The sequence below is a fragment of the Hippocampus comes genome, unplaced genomic scaffold (assembly GCF_001891065.2).
Source record: "Hippocampus comes isolate QL1 unplaced genomic scaffold, H_comes_QL1_v1.1 scaffold45, whole genome shotgun sequence".
NCBI classification, from domain to species: Eukaryota; Metazoa; Chordata; class Actinopteri; order Syngnathiformes; family Syngnathidae; genus Hippocampus; species Hippocampus comes.
Window position 1 is genome coordinate 2,631,246 of NW_017805783.1, and position 23,796 is coordinate 2,655,041.

At 41.4% G+C, this 23,796-nt stretch overlaps 1 protein-coding gene across 1 annotated transcript in view; it reads right to left on the bottom strand.

Annotated features, from left to right (window-relative positions):
• Positions 1-23,796, bottom strand: part of arvcfb (ARVCF delta catenin family member b) — a 189,839-nt gene that overhangs the window by 94,661 nt on the left and 71,382 nt on the right. Inside the window, exon 3 of the mRNA XM_019885104.1 lies at positions 15,078-15,291. Within this exon, the coding sequence (XP_019740663.1) occupies positions 15,078-15,263 (186 nt within the window). The 5' untranslated portion in view covers positions 15,264-15,291. The remainder of the gene's footprint in view (positions 1-15,077; positions 15,292-23,796) is intronic.

A 23,796-nucleotide genomic window follows, 5' to 3' on the forward strand; every position in this document is an offset into this window, starting at 1 on the left:
CACCTGCTGCCCATTTGTCTGTGATTACACCTGCTTTATCTAGGCGCTCCGGCTGTCGACTCATTGCCGGAGTATTGCTTGCCGTGCCACTGCTATTGCCCATGCTCGTTAACCTTACTCGTATTCGATTATTGTTCGCTTACACTTTCTTCATCCCATCGGGATTATTTAAAGACGCATATTTGAGCTAGTACATTATCTTATCCTTTTCCTTGCCGTTCTTTGCAAGCGCTTTGTGTTTTCTCGTTACATTGTTTTCCTGGTTCTTGTTTTGACCAGCGTTTTCTGTTGTCCTTTAAGACGGTATTTTTTCGTTTGTAATAAATATTATTTTTTGAGACGAAGGCCTTGTCAGTGTCTGCTGCTTCGGGGATCCACTTATTCTTGTTCGCTCTGTTTGCATACGAAGCAGTCCTTGTTTCCTGCCTTGTATGCAACGTGACAGCTTCTGTTTACGACTTGAAACACATTCCTGCTGATCATTGCTCTCAATCTGTAAATGCCTGGTTCTGAAGTGCTACCAAGTTGATAAGGAGACAAACGCGCGTTTCACAACATATTTTGGAAAGCACAATACATCACGTAATATGAGTTGTCATTCAACAGGAACAGCCACGGCACTTGTATGGCAAACACGTCCGGTATGGACGTGCTGCATGATGGGGAGGCCATCTGGTATGACCGGCCACCACATGACCATGTCTCCTGCAAAACGCCAGCACTCACCCACCCCCCCTTCTATTGATGTACTCCGCTCAGCTAGTATGCGTTCATATGTTATCACTCAGAGTCATTATACTCGCATGACCCCGAAACGCAGCCGTTTCTCATGCTCTACATGTCTTCAAATATTGATCCACTTATCCACAAAGGGGGAGCCTGAGGAAAGCAGGAGCCACCGCACCAATACACTGCCAATGATAAATGCACAGAACTTTGGGGTTTTTCTTGAAGAAGGCAAATAGCGTGCAACAATGTAGTAGGAAGCCCCATACGCTGTCAGGAAACTGGCAGACAGAAGACAAACCCGCCTCTAGTCTTTGGCTGGATCGCCATGAATTATTTTGCTCTTCTGATGGGTGCCCCTTGCTGAACGGGAAGAACGCTGTGTGTTTTTTGATAGATCTCGGAAGGATGGCTACTACTGGATTATTCATAATGTTTTCATTTCTTCTCCATGACATATCTGTTTTTCTATTTTTCATGATGAAAAGATGCAACAGCCGCTGCATCTGAACTTATGAGGCCGAGGGCACAACATACACACTTCTGGTGTACAGGCATCAAACTCACATATGGGCTGCTGTAGTTTTCCCCACTAATTGGATGGCTATGCAACCATATTAATTAGGCAAAAAGCTAATTTACTTGAAAATGAGCAGCCTTTGTCTCACCTCCAGCTGTAATACTGAGCATAAATTCTGAGTTTGAGCTGAAGAAAAACAAAAACTTGATTTACCGTCACCCTCCTAAAATAATGGCCATTCATTTTTTTCCTGCTTTTTCAGAAAACGTAAAAAAATAAACAAAAAGTGACGCAAATTCAAAAATATAATTTTATTTCAAGGATAGAAATAAATGTTCTGTTCATCTAAGGATGCAGCTGAGTTTAACGGAGGTGGCCAGCATCTTTAAGGCAATAAAAAAAAATTTTCTCAAAATAGGACTTAAGCCATTATAGTATATATTAAATTTCCCGTCTCTTATGATCTCCTACCAGATCTAAAACTAATAGAGCAAATATTTCATAATGCCCAACGTCCTACTTTGAATTTTGGTTTTCTACTCTGCGATGTTAACACTAGCTATTTGGAACTAATCGTTTCTTTGTTAAAAAAAAAAAAAAAAAACACTTCCCAAAAGTTTAAAATGACAGCTGTGATGAGTTTCAATTCAAACATTTTGCTTTTCCTTGATGTTTTTCCTCCACAGTCAAGACAAAATCACATCCAAAGAACTGATGGACACCTTAAGCGTGACGAGGAAGCAGGTGCTCCGAGCTGAGGAATCTCCAGCTAGGTTGAAAAGGTCACGCCATGATGCCGGCCTCACCTAAAGTATGCCAACCATCTTGGTCCTACGGAGGTCATACGGGTGCAAGGTCATTCCTACACCTCTCTGAGCCATTTTAGGAAAAAAAATGGCAAGGACATATTCTTGGGTCATTGACATGCATTCCAGCACGCATACATCCGAGATAGGGGCCCAACAAGTGGTGACCCTTGAGTAACAAGCCTGGTTTGAATCCATCAGCACTTGCATAACACCTCAAACCTTTCAGGGTTATCACAGCCAAAGGGATGGGAAAATATAGGGCGACTGAGGGGAGATAAACAGCATCCATCACTTATATCTACCTATAAGGTGACACTTATTTACACAGGAAAATCTTATGACAGCCAGCGTTTTTTTCTAAACAAACACCGGCGGATAAGATGTTGGCCTTATTCAATCGATCACTTTGTCTTTTTTTCAAATGTCTTTCGATCAAGTGAGGTGCCAAGCTTGATGGGGAGAGGCTCTTCAAACTTAGCGAGCATCTCCAATATGCACATCGTGCCCTGGTACATACAAATCCTCACGAGTCCTAACGAAAGCACATTCCATTGGTTTCTATGCAAGAAAAAGACAAAAGGGTTTAAAGTCATGCCTTTCACACAATTGTCAGTACAGCCCATGCTATAAATCTGCCCTGAATTCAGTCAAGAGTCATGCAGGCGGTTCAGGGACAAACTTTTAAGTTGCCTCATGCCCACACAACCGCGAATGTCTTCTCGGGGCGAGCCTATGACTGCTCCCACCAGGAGACCACAAGTCAAGGTCCTGCAAACGTACAAGAGCCCACGCAAACGCCCTACACTGAAGATCCAAGTACTTGTCGTTAGACTGAGATGTTTACTAAATTCGCATTGTGTTCACCTGATGCCATCCTGTGTAAGGGGGCGGGACACGTCAATCAATGCACGCAGACGCGCCATATAGTCCTAAATCACATTTCCTAAACCTGCAATCAAACAGATCACAGAATGATCTTGTATTGTACCTTAAGGCAAAACTGTGCAAGTCAGATGAAAAATTATCGCTCAAGGGCAACGTGAAGAAGAGAGAGAAGCTCGCGATGAGACTGAGAACAGACATCAATACGAACCTGTTTCACTTCAGCAGGCATGGTCCAAATTTCCTCCTTTCGCTCCCCGAAATGGGAATAACCTCTGTGGAATTTAAATGTCTGACGGCTATTTCCAACAATCGGAAAAGTTCTGCCTTTCCCTCCTCTCCTCCGCTTGCGCCCTTGAGTTATCCTCGTGTATTTACGTGGAGTTTCGCCTCTGAGAGCGCAGAGGTTGCAGCTCAGAAGCGGTCAGCCATCCTCGACTGGCCGTGTCAAGTTCAACATCGTAAACGATGAACATACCGGAAATGTGGTGAAGCCTTTCAAAATAAGACGCGCTCTGCTGTTCCAAGTACCTGTAGTTGTGATGTGTCACCAAATCAACACTACAAAAACCGTAGCACTAAAATATCGGCTCGGTAAAATTTTCACATCACACTTTTTGGAACACAGAGGAAAAATGAAATTGAACAATACATAGCACATGATGTACAAAGTAGGTGAATGACAGATGTTAAATTAACATAACTGCATCAATCAAACTCTTGAACATTGTTTTCTTTCAGTGAAGAAGGCATTTTCTCACAGCTTTTGTGTTAGTTTGATACAATTTGTATCAAATGAAAAGTATTCATGAAAAGAGTTTGTGTTACACTAGACTAGACTCAGGCTGCTCTCTTTCAGTGAAAGTGAAATAATACTACATTTAGGATCAATTTGATTGATGTTGCACTATTCAATAAGATTATGTGCCAGGGTATTCCCATGGCAAAAGTAAAATATGTTTGTTTTGTTTATATTGGTGGTCTTTCTTTCCTGCTAGTGTGTTTCATTGTATTGTCATTATTGGTAATTTATTGTAAGATTAACAACAAATGAATACCCCCCCCCCATTTAGAGGGTTAGACATAATAATGTACATGTTTCAAATTTCACAGGGAAATAAAATATAGGCCAATAACCATATTTAGAGATGTTTGTGTGAAATTTTTTTTAATGTATAATACATTTCTGCAAGCCATCCCTTGTTGAAAGACTGTTGTATAACTATATATATATATATATATATATATATATATATATATATATATATATATATAAGAACTCATACTGTTTTTATTTTGAAATTGCACTAGATCGAGTATCTATTCAGCTGTACTTATTGGAATTGACAACTTTTAGTACGAGACAGATTCTTTGCAGAGATGATGTATACATAAATGAAAAGGAGAAAATAGAGAAGGAAAGAGAAATATATACGCCTGCGAGGTCTTGCTCTTTAATGAATCCAAGTCAATAGCAGCTGGAGCAGAATTGTGTGCCCATAATAATACAATGCGCACAGTCAATATACTGTATATATTGTGAGTTATCTAGAGACAAAGAAATAGACACTGGGGCCAATGGAGAGGAGGGGAAAAGGAAAAAGGTGGGTCATAAGTCACAATCCCTCTCTCTCTCTCTCTCTCTCTCTCTCTCTCTCTCTCTCTCTCTCTCTCTCTCTTTCACTCTCTCTTCTCATACATACACTTGAGGGATATTCTTTGGTGTGTTTCTGGCACCTTGGTGAGGTGGGACGAGCACCTTCTATATGCACCAGCTGTGTCTGTCTCTCACCCTCAGGACCCCTCCCCCCTTTTGGCATAGAGAGTGAGGCCAAGAGAAAAAAAGCATAAAAGGAGGGGGTCTGAGTCTCAGACACAAAACAAAAGTTGCCCCTATTGAGGCAAAGGCAAGCCCAAACTCTGCAAATTTTTACACCCTACATACACATGGACACTGGCAGTTTCTTTTCGCTCCCTCTTTGTCCCGTTCCTCTCACTGCTCTGGATGTGAGGAAGGGGTGGGACGTATGTGAAAGAATTCACACTCCAATATCAAGTACTATGTCCAGGACTACGATGGAATGTTAATCTAATAACGTCAATGAAAGCTTAACGGAAAACTTTGAGAGACGTTTGGACAGTCAGGAGAGGCCGAAAGGGATGACTGGATTTAAAATAAACAGAGAAAGGAGAAATCCCAAGCAGAGGGGAAATGCCTGAGGTTTAGCATTCCACTAGCCTGGCAGTGCTGTTTCATCTCCCTAGTGTTGTGGATTCAATTGTTCCTTCTGAAAGAGTTGGCCCACCATGCACCACTGCATTTAGATCGAGTTACTGGTCACAATACCTCCCAACAGTGGCATTTATATATTTTGTTTCAATTGAATACATTTGAATGATTAGATTCAAGTAATTTAACCTCTGATTAAGTTTTGTGGCCCATTCAAAATCTATTAAAGACGAGAAAACTCATAAAACGTTAAGCTGAAAGGTGTTTCATCGACTGAACTGTGTGAATTCGAAAATTGGCATGTGGGGGAGTTAAATGGGCCAAATGGCAGATTATAGATTATACCTTTGCATATATTGTATAATTATGTGTATAAAATTAAACAATCAATTTCAACTATATGTTTGTTTTTGTTTTTTGTTGTTGTTGTTTTTATAGGATCTAAAATGTGTCGGCAGCACAGGAGAAAAACTGTACCATGATAAGGATTCCTTCATTTTCTACTGTGTATCCATTTCAGGAGCCCTGAGGCCTTTGGGAATGAGGCGTGGTACATTCTGGACTGGTTGTTAGTCAATGGTAGGGCAGCGTCATAATCCTCACCCTCTAGGGATCGTAAGCATGTGCAAATTCTATGGATGTATGTAGCCAAAAGCAATTCATGATGACCGTTTTTTTTTCTCAAAGATAAACACCTCAAATTACGAGTGGCTCGGCATATTAGCAAATTTTTCAGAGTGCCAATTGCACCGTAGTAGTGGTCACGAAGTCGCCTCATCACAACACGTACTGTACTAAACTCTTGCAATGACAATTCAAAGAACTCCTTCCTGTCTCTGTCTATTATCCACCCGTCATTGTTCTTCTTTGTCTCTCTGCTTCTCTCTCTTAAAGTGCCGCGCTAGATTCTTAAGGACATACTGCTGCTGTGGTTTATGGCCCAATTTTCAACCCGTCAAAATGACAGACAGCCTTAAATTTTTCCCGTCAACTCTTAAAAAAATCCGTCAATGATGGAAAATTGTTGGTTAATGTACCCGCAGCAGGAACAGAAATATAAAAGAGGTAAATGGTTATGCAGTCTTGTTTAGCTTAGATTTTGTTACAAAAGACAGACTTTAATTTGTTATCATAAATCACCCCTCCTCCTCCCGAGTCCTCACAAATAAAATATGAAATTTCGGGTTTGCTTCGGGCTCTGCCTGCAAATGAAGTTAATTGGTCGGGCTCGGGCGGGTCAGGCTTTAATACCCGTGGGCCGGTTCGGGTCGGGCTGGATTTTTTAGGCCCGATCTTACCTCTAGTCCTGATCCGATCACATGATCAGAACCAATGTCCGAGTTTGAGCTGATCAGTAGTTTGGGTGCATTGGATTTTAAAATTATCTTAATTTTTTCAAAGAATAACAAAACAACACAGCAATCATAAGGTACAGAGATATTGCCAAATGGTTTTAGATTAGTTTTATATTCCAAAATGCAACGTTCCGGGCAGTAAGCGGGTTACACCCTGAATTGGTTGCCAGTCAATCGCTGGGCACAAATCAATGAAAAACTATTCACACTGATGGAATTTAGCGCGTTCAATCAACCTACATAAATGAATTTGGGAGGAACCCGGATTACCCAGAGAAAACCCACGCAGGCACTAGGAGAACATGCAAACTCCACATGGGGAGGTCGCAGATGGAATCAAACCCTGCACCTTTGCACGGTGAGGCGAACGTGCTAACCAGTCGTCAGACGTGCTAACAAGTTGAACACCGTGCGGCCTGTAAAAACACATTTGGGCAATAACTTCGCTGACATGACAGAAATAAAGAATGGAATTTAAAATGATTTCAAGTTAAGTCTTATACAATTTGCAATTCACAAGATTTGTGAAGACCCACAAACTGATTAATTGAGCACCGATTGACAAGAGATGAAACGTATCCTTGTCAAATTAATTTTCATACATTCGTATTCTCCATTTTTCACCTTTTTTTGAAAAACACGCAGAACATATGGTTAGCGCGTCATATTTGTGACATTCGAGAATGATGAAGCTTGAATGAAATGCTCGGCGTAAGTGGCAAGTCAAATAAGTTGCCACTTTTTTTCACACATTCCCACACTATTACTGTCCTCCTCTACAAAACGAGACATTTCACATGCTAAGTCCAAATTCTTTCACTTCAGTCTCTCTGAAATGCACCAACATATGCCGTCTGGCCCCAGCATGAAAAAATGATGTAAGACTGTGTTTGTGGAAGACATGACATAGGAGGAATCGCAGGCTGTGTGATGTTCACTATGTCCGGTTTTGTAGTCTGTCTCAGTCGGAGGCAATGCCAGACCTCACTCAAGTCACGTATAACACTTTGTGTCTGCTTAAAACGTTGTAGTGTACCTGGTTCTTTAATTGGTAGAATTTAATGTCCACACAAATCCCAAATCCCAACTAAAAATGCTGTAAAATGCATGCTGGACCAGTCGCACTTCAAAAGGGACACTATGTGGGCGTGCACATTAACTTGCCATTCAAGAAAAATATGTTCTCAATAACTTTCAGTGGAACCTTTACATACTGTATGTGTATACTGTGACTGCTGCTCAATGCCATGACTCACCAATATTGTCGTATGTTCTGTATTGGGTGAGACCAGCAATCCAATACATAACATCACATTACGAAAATTAATCTGCCATGGGAGGGTACCCAGCATGTTTTTTGACTGGCCATTTGGGGAAAACAACACATTTTCCCGAAATTCTCCATGGCCAGGATGCCCCTGGTTTTGACACTTGCCACATACTTGAACACCTGCAGTAAAATGTTTGGTGCATGTTTAGAGTTCTGACAGAAACAGTGGCTGTCGTTCTCAAAATCATTTCAACTCTTTGCTTTTCCAGGTCGCAAATTAAAAGGCCATCGAGCAGGGGGTCTCAGTCAGGCATGTGATATAATGTTTTTGACAGTGAACACCTGGCTTCAACAATTTTCTGATATGAATAAAATGCAGTTAAATGTTTCCTACCTACACTCAGCAACAAACGCAAAGACAACATTATGAGTTCAAACAGAACAATAGGCCTACAAAAGAACACCACCCCCAGCCCCCCAAAAAAATCACCAAATATAAAATAATGAAATGAAAATGACATGCAAGTAAAAGTTTGCTTGATTTAATAAAAATTTTAAAAATCACTTTTATTTGTCGGGGAATTTGGGGTGTATTTTATTATCCTTCTAAGATAGTCGAGAAAAAGGTGAAAAGCACTGGTATATTAAATAAAATAACAAATACCAAAAATGAGAATTCTCATTTCAGGTAAATTTTTGAACTGAGTGTGGAGGTCCACAGTTGAGTAATTTTTTAGTTTTTGTGAGCCCGAGGGGAGAAAATGTGAACACACATTTTCAACTGTGGTTTGAAAAGCCTGAGTCCATGTGGGTTTGCAAACTTAAAAGTCCAACACCGAACCGAATCTCAAATGTGCCATCCAATTATTACCGGGGAAGATTATACAGAAGAATGGAGAATTAAATTCTGTCAAGGTCCAATGTGTCAAACATCAATAAATTTGTCATTTACATTGAAAAATCAACAGAACAATTGCACAATCGTAGTACAAAAACATGGCAATGGTGTCAATGATTTAAATGCCTGCTGTACCGAGGTCAAATGAGTATATTATACACTCAAAGAAGATTGTTTAAAAAAAGGCTTTGTAGCACACCTTGAGACCTGTAATAACCGAGAAATATGTTTTGAATTATTTGTTGTTTTTGTTTGTTTTTTTTTTTTTATCTGTTAAATGGGGTCAGCACCTAACCTTGTTTCGTTATCCTGCTGGACACTAGGACAGGTCACATTCCACAGGGGCCACTCATGAAGGAGAGGGACTTTATTGTAAACATACGGACTCGTTTAGATTCTGTGTCAAAGTATCAAGGTTAAATAGACGTTTGGACTACATTGGTCTTCCTAGAGTATATCTGTGTGCAGGATTTCTTGCCACTGACTCGGTCAGTTGGTGTATGTAAAGAGGATTTGAAGTGAAGAAAATGGGAGCAGCTTCCAGATACCCTTCTTTGTGCTTTCGGCGAACCTAATACTTTATTGGATTGGGATCAAATGCCAGAGAATTGGACGAGGGCAGACATTAAGTCGTCCTGTTGGCTGATTTGAAGGCTGAAGGTTTGAAGCCCACCACAGAGGAATATAAATACAGTAGCTCACCCAATATACAAGGCATTTCCATTTCGAGCCATTCTTTCTCCATATCTGTTCAAATGAGAGAAATATGTCGAACTGCAACGCAAAACGGTCTTTCACCTTATGTGGCCTTGAACAATCAGCGATGTGATTCATGGGCCATCTAAGCTGAGATTAAACCTTTACGTGTACAGATTCTTCTTTTGAATACCCATGTTCTGCATATGTATGGGTTTACAAATGGATATTTGTCACTCTGCTGGACAAAGACGACACTTTGTTGTAGGGCTACGCGCAAAAGATAAAATAACTTGTTGGTCCTTTATTGTTGTTATGGTGCTGAGATACATGCAATTAGACAAGACAATTCAAACACACGCATGTCCTCTGTTTTCACACACTACCGTTTTAAAGCCTGTCTTACAAGGTGCTACGGAAAATTGTGGGAGTAAAATCTGTCATTGTAGTGCTAAAAAAAAGTATATTCACGACAGTGAGTGCTAAATTTCAGTTCACTGAGGCAAAATCTTGACTACAACCTGAGATGTACGCTGTGGTTGTGGCAGACGATGCCGCCGATGGGAAAACAAGTAAACAGGGCGACCTCCATAAGCGGGTAGATGCGATGTTTTAAACATATACTTAATAAATGAGATGTGCCCATACAAAATACAGCAAAGTTTTGACATATTTGGTTTAAATTAATGCGGGCGGCGGCACGGTGGTCAACTGGTTAGCACATCTCACAGGACGGAGGTCGAGGATTTGAATCCGGGGATCCACCCTTCCTGTGTGGAATTTGCATGTCCTCCCTGTGCCTGCGTGGGTTTTCTCCGGGTCCTCCGCTTTCCTCCCACATCCCATAAACATGCATGGTAGGTTAATTGGACACTCTATATTCTTCCAAGATGTGATTGTGAGTGCGAATGGTTGTTTCTCTGTGTACAGGCTCCAGCACGTCCGCGACCCTCCTGACAATAAGTGGGTTCGGATAATGGATGGATGGATGGATTCATACCGGCAAAGCCTATTTCGCTGTTGGTAGGCCTGTGCAATATATCGAAAAAAAATTGTCATCGCAATCATGGCACATGCAAAATGTGGCTTGCAAAGATGTGAGACAAATTCATAAAGAATCATATTCTTTAATCTGAGTTTGAAATCAGATGCAATCCAAAATGTCATACCTAAATCATATCTAGGGTCATTACTAACACCAAATAACATATTAGATAAGAATATATGGAGCCACGTGAAAAAAGTCTTTAGGTACATGTTTAGGTACATGTTAAAAATCGACATCGCAATCAAAATACAAAGCACAATATCGTGCAGCATTATTTGTCAGCCATCACAACAACTACCAGATGATTTGATATGCTTTAAACGAAGCAGGGCTTTGTATGGAAACATGAAAACCAAGCAGCAACATTCTTGGCATTCTCTACTGACGACGCCACATATCAGCAGTATAAGAAAAAAAAGTGCTAAAGGAGGACCCTGGGAAGAGTGTGAGGAGAAAAAATAAACAAAGGAGCAACTTTCACACTAAAGTAATTAGGGTGTTTATGGAGGGCGAGAAGGTTTCTGATGGCACAGAGAGTGGAAAACAGGGTAGCGAGAGAGGAGGAATAGAAAAAGAGAGCAGGGGGGAACTAAGGCTCATTGTTTGGAAGCTGATTTATGAGGGTACAGGGTCTCCCAGGCCCAGCCAGTGGAAGGATAGATCTTCTGTCACTATATCACCCTCAGCCCTTTGTGCACATTGTGCCTAGACGGGGCTGGGGGCTGTGCGGAGATGAAAGTGGGTGGAGGGCGACTGGGCCGAGTGTCAGTTGAGTGCTGCAGTGCCATCGCAGGGTTGGGGGCTGTACATCCACACCACAGGCAGCAGCACCGATCAAAAGCTGCACTATTCCCTCCCTTCTAAGGCTGAAAATTCTTTGAAAACTTCCCTCTACATTCAGACATCTCGATGACAGTGCTCTGCAGTGCCAGAAACCAGCCGAATAATTCAAACACTAAACCACCAGTTTATGATAACCACAATGCATGACATTATCCCGTGTTTTCTTATCAACGGGCACGGCACAAGATGGGAGATGAGGCGTCTGGTGAAATGAGGTCACCTTCTTCCGCTGCCTCAGAGGGATGGGACTGTCTGTGTCTTGTCTGTCTATCTCCACACATAGAACTTCCCATCATACATCACTTGATCTTTCAAAGCCTTGATGATGACGCACCTTCGGGCAAAAATCAATTTGCCAAGGCGAGTGCAATGTCAATTGAAGAAAGGGTGTTTTCGTATGAGCGGTCGCATGCGGGGACTGTCAAAGGACGAAAATTCAAAAATGTTTTCCATCCGTGTCACTGAATCTTTTTTGATGATCACGTCAACAAGACGGCTAATGGAGTGTCTGGCAGAAACGAAGTTTGACACAGAATGGGACAACACAAACATGTTCTTTGCATTGATTCATAAACGGTTAAATTGAAATCGACGAGCAAAAAGAAGTAGTGTCACAAATTCCTGAGAAACAAGCTACTGCTGTCGACCCGCACTTCTGTTGCCTTTTTTTCGGAGTGTGTTTACGAGTGTGTTTGTGGGAATTTTTTTACCATTCCTACTGAAGTGCATTTGTGAGGTTGGATGAGAAGGCTTGGCTCTCAGTCTCCGCTCGAATTCATCCCAAAGAGGTTCGGTGAACAGGTTAAGGTCTGAACGGTTTCATGATCACAACTTTGTGGGAAGCGTTTGGGGATGGCCCCTTGCTGCTTCCAACGTAAAGGTTCCACTGAAAGTTATTGAGAACTATCATTTGTGTCCCATGAAGACACAAATGATTGAGCTTGGTGTGGATAAACTTGACTGGCCCGGCACGGTGTCCTGACCTCAAACCAACAAAACACCTTTGTTGATGACTGAAAGTCACGCCATCCTGTCCAACTTAAGTGTGTTTCGGGAAGAATGATGACAAATTTGTGACAAATACACTCAGGGTGGGCCAACGTCTTATTAAACCATATGAATTAAGAAAGGGATGTCACTACTAAACCAAAGATGCCAAAATTAATTTCTAAAAAAATGTTTCAAACATTGCATCGAAACATTTTTGAGGGGGCTGCCATTTTTTAGGTATTTTCACTCTTGCGGGCACATTTGTGGGAACACGACACACAGTCTGTTCACAGATTTTTGCCCATGTTAATTTCAAACTAAACAGCACGGTGAGTAAATATTCAGCAATGACAAGTACATATCCGATTTGATTCACAAACGCTACGTAATAAACCGTGATCACAAACTTCATAATCTCCTGGTACTAAGCAAAGCCATCTGGATTTCTTTTCGTGGATATGTTTCACTTCAAGAAATTGATGTACACTGCTTTCCATCCAAGGCTTGGTGTACACAAGGTTGAATAAAACCCATCGCTCTCATCAGTCTCTCGACCGATATAATTTAATAGACCGCCACATTAGCAGGAAAGGCACGACTTGTGTAAGATGTCACGTCCGGTCTGCAGCTAAAAATAATTTGGCCAAACATGGCACTGCCCTGACAACAATGAATTATTCCATTGAACTCCACAAATGCATTATTAATCAGATTGCACTGTTTTTAAATGAGATGGCACAAACAATGTATTCTTGCTTTAAATTTGTTTCTGTTTAGTTCTCCTTTGAGGTCATAAGTGAATCAAGACAGGGGAGTGAATACTTTTAGCAATGCGGTGTATATGAATCATCAATGTAGTAGAAAGGTCACTTGTTCTAATACAGGGGTGTCACACTCATTTTTCTCGCCGGCCACACTGTAGTTACGTTTTCCCTGAGAGGGCCATTATGAGTGTGAATTTTGTAAAACCGTATAAATGTTTAATCACCTCCATATATTACATATACAGTGCACAACAAATTGGTTGATAACTATTTTTGAAATCAGAAGTCAAGAATAAGGATTTGTTCAACCATCATTGTTGGCATTAATGTTATAAGTACGTAACAAGATATTGCCTGCAATATCTCTATGTTATGATGGATTAGATATGACAATTTGAAATTTTGGTTCAGACTTGAGCAAGCATCATGAAAAAGTTGACATGCTTGATTTGCTCTCGCGGGCCACACAAAACGATATGGTGGGCCAGATCTGGCCCCCGGGCCTTGAGTTTGACACTCGTGTTCTAATACTTGTACTCACAAGGAAAATGGGTAGATTACGATGAAAGAAAAAGATCTCCTAAGTGGTTTATGACATCCAGATGTATATACTGTACTTTATGGGGAGAAGCTGAAATATTGATGCAATGTGTCAGATTCATTTTCTGATGCCAAACCTCCCGAGTGTTCATCCATCCATCCATCCGTCCATCCATTTTGCTGGAGCCTATCCCATCTGTTTTCGGACAGTGGGCGGGATACACCCTGAACTGGCTGTCAAGCAAACTCAGAGCCCACATAGAGAAAAAACATTCCCGCTCACAGTCCCACCTAGGGACAATTTAGAGCACTCAATCCGGCTGCCATGCATGTTTTTGGAATGTGGGAGGAAACCGGAGTACCCAGAGAAAACCCACACAGGCCCGGGGAGAACTTGCAAACTCCACACAGGGAGGCCGGAGCTGGAATTGAACCCGGTACCTCTGCACTGTGAGGTTGACGCGCTAACCACTGGCTCACCGGGCCACTCTCCTTTAAACATTTGAGTAGATTTAGTTCCTCTTTCAAACACAAGTATTGCACATACAGTATTGGTAGTTGAGTGTAGAAAGGATGCCGGGTAAAAGATGAATACTTTCACCTTTCCCTTCCTCCCTAGGTGCGAGGCCCTTCAGTGTAAACATTGACAGACCATTAACAACATTCGACCTCAGGCAACTGTAAGGAAAGAAATAATAATTTCTGAAGGTCTTAGTTTATCAATAATAAATGGCCTTTGAACTTCTATCACAAATACACATGCCGCATCTGAGCATTGCAGGTGCTGCACGGACAAATTGCTTTCGATTTCTGCTTACTGAAAGTAGTGTTTTCTGAGAGGCGCTGTTCAAAAATTCATTATGGGCAACTGGAATGTCTAAGGAACAGAGGTATAAAAGAAAAACATGCATTTGGATCCTCAAACAGTGAGGTCTCGTCAATTGGTTCTTCTGTTTCTTCACCCTGGAAGTCATTAACATAGGTAGATCCGTTCTCTCGGCAGATGTCTGAAGTATCAAAATCAATTTGCTGATGTGTCTGTTGACATGTTGAGAAGATTACAGCTTTCTCATTTGTCCAACCTACATTTCCTGCACTTGCGGATCCAGTCAGCAGAGGAGCCCAGGCCAGGACTCCTCCATCTGGATGAGAGGCCACATTCAATCGCACCACCACCAGACAATATCAAAGACCAGAAGTTGAAAGGAGATGGAATTGGATGTCAAGCAGCAGCTTAGACGAAAAAGGCAAAGCAAGCGAGAGGTAGAGGCGCACTCAGTTTGCCTCAAAAAGGTAATACACAGAACACCCAGGTCAGGGTTCAAGCAATGTGACTAGGTCCCTCCAAACGGCAGAGGTTAAACCGAATTGGTATTGATTCCCACCAATGAAGAACAAACATGATGATGGAATGAGCTTGCTCAGATGGAACGAGCAACATGTCTGGGATGTTGCGGTGCGGTCGAAACAGACAAGAGGGATGGTCCAGCATGCTCACACATTTACCTGCATCACCACTTGCTGCCATGCTAACGGTTGGCTGGTGGGAGGGTTGGGTGGCGCATTGGCCCGCCCAAGCTGCAGAGTCCGACGCTCCTCCTCCAGGGCTCGGGTTAACTGCTCAAAACGGGCCTCCTGTTCTTTCACTGACGCCAGGATGCTGGCAGCTGAGCGAACTTCATAGTCCTCCATGTCCAGTATTGCTTGCACTTGTCCTGATCTTTCAGGTTAAGGAGGGAGAGGAGAGAGGGGGAAAGGAAGGAATAGAGGGAAGTTTGTCTATTGGAGATTGTACTTTCTGCACAATGTTTGAGCTCATCCTCCTGCATAAAAAGCACCAACACGGTACATTAAGCTGAAACAATTAAAATGGCTGACCGCACAGAGGGTAGAGTTTTATAGCACGGAGAGTGGCATCTGTGCTCGTTTAATCTCTTTCATTTGCGCTTCTCTGACACCGGTGCCAAATGGGAAAAGCCTCAATTCTCTCCGCAAAAGGCGATGCCTGTGCAGGGATATCTCGGATTCACAAAGCCCAGAACAGCAGACGCATGAATGAGGCTGCTCTGCTGGATGCCAATTATGTGTTTGCGTTCTGAAGTTTCAGGCCCATTTTGCTAATTAAGACAAACCCTGATAGAAAGGATGGCACTCAGTATTGGTTTTGAACAAATATCACTGGAACAAAATGGAAGCATAATTCACCAATTACTGGCACAATAAAGGGAGTTAAACACCACACACTTGGGGCCCTTTCACACATGCACAGCCAACCCAAATAGTGAATGATATTTTAGATTCGCGCTTAAAAATATGGTATACGTGATCGCTCTATGATGTCTAATAATCTGTAATTTCCAAATGATCTTCACACGGTCTCGCCCCCTGACAGCTATAACATTGCCCGGTCTTGTAGGAGGACTTTCTACACTATTGTGGAGTGTTTCTGTAATTTTGTTCATTTAGTCATCCATCCATTTTCTGAACCGCCTTATCCTCACAAGGGTCGCGGGGCGTGCTAGAGCCTCTCCCAGCTGTTTTCCGGCAGTAGGCGGGGGACACCCTGAACCGGTTACCAGCCAATCGCAGGGCACATAGAGACGAACAACCATCTGCGCTCACACTCACACCTAGAGACAATTTTGAGTGTTCATGGCTGACCGCACAGAGGGTAGAGTTTTATAGCACGGAGAGTGGCATCTGTGCTCGTTTAATCTCTTTCATTTGCGCTTCTCTGACACCGGTGCCAAATGGGAAAAGCCTCAATTCTCTCCGCAAAAGGCGATGCCTGTGCAGGGATATCTCGGATTCACAAAGCCCAGAACAGCAGACGCATGAATGAGGCTGCTCTGCTGGATGCCAATTATGTGTTTGCGTTCTGAAGTTTCAGGCCCATTTTGCTAATTAAGACAAACCCTGATAGAAAGGATGGCACTCAGTATTGGTTTTGAACAAATATCACTGGAACAAAATGGAAGCATAATTCACCAATTACTGGCACAATAAAGGGAGTTAAACACCACACACTTGGGGCCCTTTCACACATGCACAGCCAACCCAAATAGTGAATGATATTTTAGATTCGCGCTTAAAAATATGGTATACGTGATCGCTCTATGATGTCTAATAATCTGTAATTTCCAAATGATCTTCACACGGTCTCGCCCCCTGACAGCTATAACATTGCCCGGTCTTGTAGGAGGACTTTCTACACTATTGTGGAGTGTTTCTGTAATTTTGTTCATTTAGTCATCCATCCATTTTCTGAACCGCCTTATCCTCACAAGGGTCGCGGGGCGTGCTAGAGCCTCTCCCAGCTGTTTTCCGGCAGTAGGCGGGGGACACCCTGAACCGGTTACCAGCCAATCGCAGGGCACATAGAGACGAACAACCATCTGCGCTCACACTCACACCTAGAGACAATTTTGAGTGTTCAGGTCAGAGGTCACAGATGAGTGCCGGCGTTCCAATCTTCATTCTAGTCAGCCCAAACATGTTGGTGATGTGGGGGTTCTGTGTAGTCAATCAAGTTATTTCACACCAAATTAAAATGCAGATTGTAACTTTATCAGTGTGGGGTTTTTGTGTGTGTGTGTGAAAATGTCAGGGTGGTCTACAAAAAGAAATTGTTTTTTGTTTTACAATGCATTTCAGTGGCCGTTCACTAAATACAGATTTTTGCTCTCCAGAAGCTGGTCCAGTCCCTCTCTAACGCAAACACGGGGGGCCCACTGTACAGCTTAAAGTTACGTTTTGAAGTAACTCAAGTAACATCACCATTCACTACTAGATACTTAGTAAGTGTGTGGTGCTCTGTGGCCTCCCAGTAGCACTGATGAAAAATTGTGACCCCCTCCATCATTTACTTTGCCATTCCCTGATCCTTACTAGAATGTAGTCTTTCCCATTTATTTAGCCAAAGCACATATTTTACTTCAAACAAATTCTACCTCTGCCAACTTGGGTTTTCAGATCCTTGAAAGCCCAAACTGATGCTGATTAATGTAGACCTGGTTTTGTGACTATACTGGTTACAGTTTTCATGAAACAATGAGGAAAATCAAATTTAAGGGGGAGACCATTTTATACACAGGTGCGGAAGGTAAGGTTGTATTGAAAATACAAAAAGATATACGGACTCTGACTTCTGTCACAAGAGGAGGACAATCTGTGATTTGTGATTGAATTAAAAACGTGACCACATTGGCACAATCCTGTAAGGTGTACAGAACGTCAGATTCTTCCTGTGCAACTTCATTATTATTCTGAGGTGAGAGTATGTCTGAAGTAGCTCCTGACATGTGCGGCATGTGTGAAGAGGCAACTCTTGACAAAATCAAGACAAACTTTCTCAATGGTCGGTGTCAATGTGAGAAAATGAACATCCGATTGATGAAAGAGGAATCCATTCTTTCCTGCAAATGAACAATCATAGCTTGAATGGAGAATTGGTCATCCACAGAACAGTAATGCTTTCTGACGTGCAAGCCTCGCCGCAGGCACAAATCCAACACATTGTGATTTCCAGATCACAGTTGCAAGCCTGAGTCCATGTCACTGTCACGCTCGTTAACACGCTGATATCTTTTACCAACAGTGGCATGATTTGGAGGTTGCAATACATGGGTTTGGAAATACCGGTCCACAACAATACAGACCTAGTAGATACGCAGGATGATAGCCGTTAGGCAACAGTCATGCCCAACTCGAACAAAAACAGAGGGATGACTCAGCTAGAATGAGAACAAAAGAAGGAAAGGAAGAACAAAGGGGAGAGAAAAGAGAAAACGCCAGAAGTTAAATCAGATTTTAAGTGCGAGAACACAATGCTTTTTTGAACAGATGTATTTATTACATGCAAAAGCTCTTGAAAAGGGGACATTTGGCATTTTGGTAAACAGCGACAACATACAATGCTCCATTTAAATGAGTACACCTCAACAGATATGTTGGAAAACTTTCATCAGTATCACTATTTTCTGTGGCTGACTGAAAATACTTTGTGGGCTCAGCTCTATTTCTGGTTCGGTCTGAATTTGTTTGATGGGTTTGAGAAAAAAAAAAAAAAAGCAAAAAGTTCAAATTATTCAATATCAAACTCATCCAACCAAGGCTGGATCTTGTTTTGTGCACAGGACGGGCACACTGCTGCATGCTACAGAGTTGCAAACATAGACTTGTCCAAAATATGCGATAAAAGATGCGAAATTTGGATTCAAGGTAAATGACACTGATAAGTGATTGACTGAAGAGATGTCACTCACCAGGTTTATGCATGTACATGTTTAAATGTTGACTTCTTTTGTGTGAGAACATGAATTGAGTGAAGGTTCGGGTAAACCTATGAAGACAATTTTTGGAGGAAAATGGGAGGAAGCCTGATTAGCTGGAGAAAACCCAGAAGCACGGGGAAAACATGTAATCTCATGTTTTCCCAACCTCAGAACTGTGAGGCAGATGCGCTAACCACTTGCTCACCGTGCTGCCGGTTGGTCGATGAATGCTAACGCTACAGACAGCGGGACAAGGGAGGCGCTCATGTGTATGTGTTTCTATGCATAAACAGGATTCATTCCTCACCATAAATCACAGCAAGCACCAAGTCCATTCCCCTTCAAAGTGCCAAATCCTGCCTTGATGTTTGTTGTTCCCTTCTTTTGGACTTAGCTGTCTTTCTTCACCCTTTCTCCAAAGCACACTCATGACGAGGGTGGGGTGTACACTTCACATTCAATGTGAGTGAATTACAGTTTGCTTTGTATCCTTTTCTTTCATTAGAAATGTTGATTTTTTTTTTTTGCAATAATGAAGTAGCACAGCGAATGATGTCCCCCGACGAGAAGAAGGTCAATGGCCATGCCACCCTATTTCATAAAGTGAATGTTATGGCAGGATATGCAAGCGTGTCAATTACACCTCACGGCTTATCATCAAACACCAACATATCGAGCTTACTTAAACAGCTCAGAACGCACAAGGACCAGCGTTTGAAGATTTCCAGTCTGCTTCTGTAACGTTGGGTTTTTTTTTTTTTTTTTTTAGCTTTACATTAACAGGTGTTCACCAATGACCAAGAAGTAAAACACAGCAAAAGGTCTGCGGATTTTGATCCCCCTTCCTAAACTATATAGTCACCCTCTTCAGATCTAACCTAAAATGGAAGAAACATATACTGTAAAAGTGTTACAAAAGGCATGCATATAATTGTGGACAGTTCTTGTGTAGACTAATCAAAGGGGGCAAAAAAAAAAAAAAGGAACATATTATTTCCACTACAAAGGGAAATGGTTGTGTTGGAAGTGGTCTCAAGGCATAAATACATTTAATTAGTATGGAATACAGTGGAGTTTCTGCACCTCTAGAAAATAAATCACATCTCCAGAATAAAATCATTAAAACACACTCACAGCCACAGTTACAAGTGGATTTGCAAATGATGCAGTCGTCACTTGGAGGAAAATTTTACATGACAACAATTCATACTGTGTTTGTGGTTAATATATCTTGAATAGATTCTCTGTCAGCATGGCTCTCCAAACCAGCAGGATCTTTAGAAATGGAATTCCTGTCTTCAGGTTTTCATTTTTCATGTAAAAGGATTTTACCAATGAATAACTAAAACGGTTCATCAAAATTCGAGGTGTGTGGTATTTGATGAAACCAACAGCGAGTGATTATATCATTACCGGGGAATTCATGTTTTTTCTTGTAGGCTTGCTTTCCCCCTTTGGCGTAAACATGGGATACATTATTGTACATGCACGCTTACAAGCCCCCTGATAATCACACACGGACACAACCACTGCACAGTTAAGGCATTGATTATCAATAACAAATGATTACAGTCGTCATGAGAACAATTGATGATGATCACGTATGGCTTCGGAAAAGTGCATGTGTTGACACTGTGACCAATGATGATTTCTTAGTTGTTTTTTTTTTTAATTTGGAAAGCATTTGGTGTTCATATTTAATATGTTACAAAAGGCCCGATTATAAAATGAACGTGCCCAGTGTCGTAACTGCATGTCTGATGAACCCAATCCAAGAAAAAAAAAAATTATAAAAATGACAAGTTATGATTCATTTATTGGAGCCAAAGTTACAGCGCCTCATTACAAGTGAACTGAAGAGATCACCAGCAGTTCCCGGTAAAAGATGGCGGCTCGGTCTGAATGGGTACAACCAGCGGAGGCTTCCTCGAGTGATGATACAGTTTAGCTCAATGGGAAAAGCAACACGCTTCTTCGACACATTGCGCCAATGAAGCTCATCCCTCCCATTTGCCGAAGTGCTACATTACTTTCTGGGATGCACTGTGCACTTGGACTTGACTTGAAACACGTCACATACGTTCATTAAATATAAGAGACAGACTGTTGAATGTCAGTGTGTGTACATGTGTGATTAAAAACATATACATATATTGACGGCAGTGATGTCTCATGTGTGGAGGCCTCCGTAAATGAATGAGTCCGTAAATGAATGAGTGCATACTCACTTGGTTCTTGCAGCTTGTCTTCCCTTGTAGCCCACGTAGTTGAACAGGAAATACGCAAATTCAGCTATTCTGATAATGAAGTCGCTGACAATATTGGATTGGAAAAGAAAATCCGTGTTGTAAAGCACCGACGAGTGAACGAGAACGGAAATTAATATAAAGGATCCATAATTAGGCTGGTGTTAGTTATTTATCTATCTATTTTTACTCTTCACATGTCGCAACATGCCTGGGTTGAAGTCGACCCACGAATTGACAGCCTTGACAACTTAAACTGTTCAAGGACCTGGGTGAGCTGCAGTCTATCTTGCAATTGACTCTCAAATGAGAAGCAAATTACAACCTAGTTGGAGGCAATCATTCACATTTATATTCAATGAACTGAGCAAGCATGAGGGAGTGAAAAAATGCTAAAAAAAAATACATTTAGTTTGAGATTAGATCTGAGAAAAAAAAAGACACTGGAAGATTGTATTGAACTTTATATATATATATATATATATATATATAATCAAAACAAAAAAAATTCATGGCTGCTGACACACCCCATTTATACAGGCAACATGGTACAGAAAACAGATGAGGTACTATCCAAAAGATGCATAGTTTTAGTAGTTTGGAATTGGTTTGGTCTGGCAGCATCAGACAATTAACCAAAAAAAAAAAAAAAAAAATCACAAAAAACAAAACAAAGTATGTTAATCGGCTGTTGCAAAAAAAAAAAAAAAAAAGCCAGAAACTCAGCCTAATTATTTCAATGTTGAATCGAAGACACACAGCAGTAAATGTTGCTATAATGTACGCAGATCGTGGGAGGAAAAAAAAAAAAAACAGACCACATTAGAGCAGTCATTTTCACATTGTTTTGCATTTGACAAGTAAGGAGCTCGGCGCAAGGCAATCATGGAGTCAATCATGCTGAACGCTGCCAAAATCAAAGCAGTCATTTATGAACAGGCTGATCCACTTGAATGGTGGAAGCAGCATGAAATAAACTTTCCAGAGCTGAGTGATATAGCCAAGCAATATCTCTTTTGACTCGACAAATGCAGCACTGCATTATAATATAGAAGGTGGCATCGTGAAAGGTGAACAGCAAGGTGTGCCTTTATGTCTGATGTTTTAGACTAGACAAGCTTACTTTCCCTGCCAAACATTTGTATTGAAACTTGTGCCATCCCGGGCATGCACCTAAAGTACCATAGCAAATACATGTCCAGCGCCAAAAGTTCATTTTCAATGGAACCAGCAACTTTTATCAATTTAAATTCAATGAGAGATTTGTGATTCCATATCACTCTGGAGAGCAAGAGAACAATGTTTTGTTTTGTTTCAAGTTATTGATGGGGCAGCACAGTGGTTAGCATGCCCGCCTTACAGTGCAGAGGTGCTGGGTTTGATTCCGGCGACGGGCTTCCTGTATGGAGTTCTCCGGGTACTCCGCTTTTCTACCACATTCCAAAAACATTTTCTTTTCTCAGCGAGACTTGCTTGGGCATTATTCACCAATTAAACATCATCACTACTGACGTTTTCCCGGTTAAACAGAGCCAGGCAGGAACATGACCGCATAGTCTTTGACTTATATGTGAACAGGTTAACAATTGGCCCCTCACAGCTGAAGCCATCTTACATTGCCACTGTTGCTGAGAACTTTTGTTCGTATTTTACTAAACATAGAGTTATCAGTGCATATTTTATGTTAGGATCCATCTATAGAGTAATAAGTGCCTCTCAAAGAACAAACTTCACTCTTCACTTCGACCAATCGGACTATATTATCTCAATTTAGTGAATCGTGACTTAGGTTAGGTTTACATTTCTCAGCATTTTTTTTTTCTTGATGGGCTTTTCTTTCATTTCATTGTTCATGGTTCTGACAACATGATGCAGTCAAATTTTTGAGTAGATAGACCTTAAGAGAATATTTCTAATCACATTAGAAGACAGAAAATAACGTGAAAAAGCCACAGAAAAAATCAATTCAAGTTAAGCACACTTAGCAAGTGGCGACGCAATTTGGCCTCTGGTGGCTTCAGTTCTCTTTACGTCAAGTAAGCAGCATTTTTTGTACAGTACATATTTCAGGAATACTATTCAGAAAGTGAAACTTGAGTAATGCATGCATTCATTCCATACAGACTGATGCATTTCAAGTGTTAATTCATTGTAATTTAGAGGATTGTATCTGAAAACTAATTAAAAAAAAAAAAAAAAACAAATTCACTAGCTCCAAAGATTTGAATGTTGTGAAAATTGTATGCGAGACATAGGTTTCAGCTTCCTTGTGTCAAGCCGCTCTTGAACAACAAACTGTTTCAGAAGTCCTTGTCTTAGGAGTCAGAAAACAAGAAAATGGTGACGATTCTCAGGCCCCGTAAGAGTCAGATTTGTAGAGGGGCCAAAGTAAGACTATTCCACAGCGTCACGAATTCTGTATTCTGTTTATTCAACTGAGTTGGCGAGGCCCAGCTGCATTTGGCTGAAATACAATTGGAATCCCCCCACCCCGACAAAAAAAAAAAAAAAAGAAAAACAGTCATTGCACTGGTCTCTCATAAACGTCAAACGCCTCTCGTTTTACAATTCAAACATTCAAATTCTCACGAAGACAATACAGGCAGCGTTACAGCCTGTTGATGCAACACTTTGTAACTGTTGTTCAAAAGGTGCAATCGCTCATCAATGACAATGACACGTCTGTCATGCAGTGATAGCGTAATA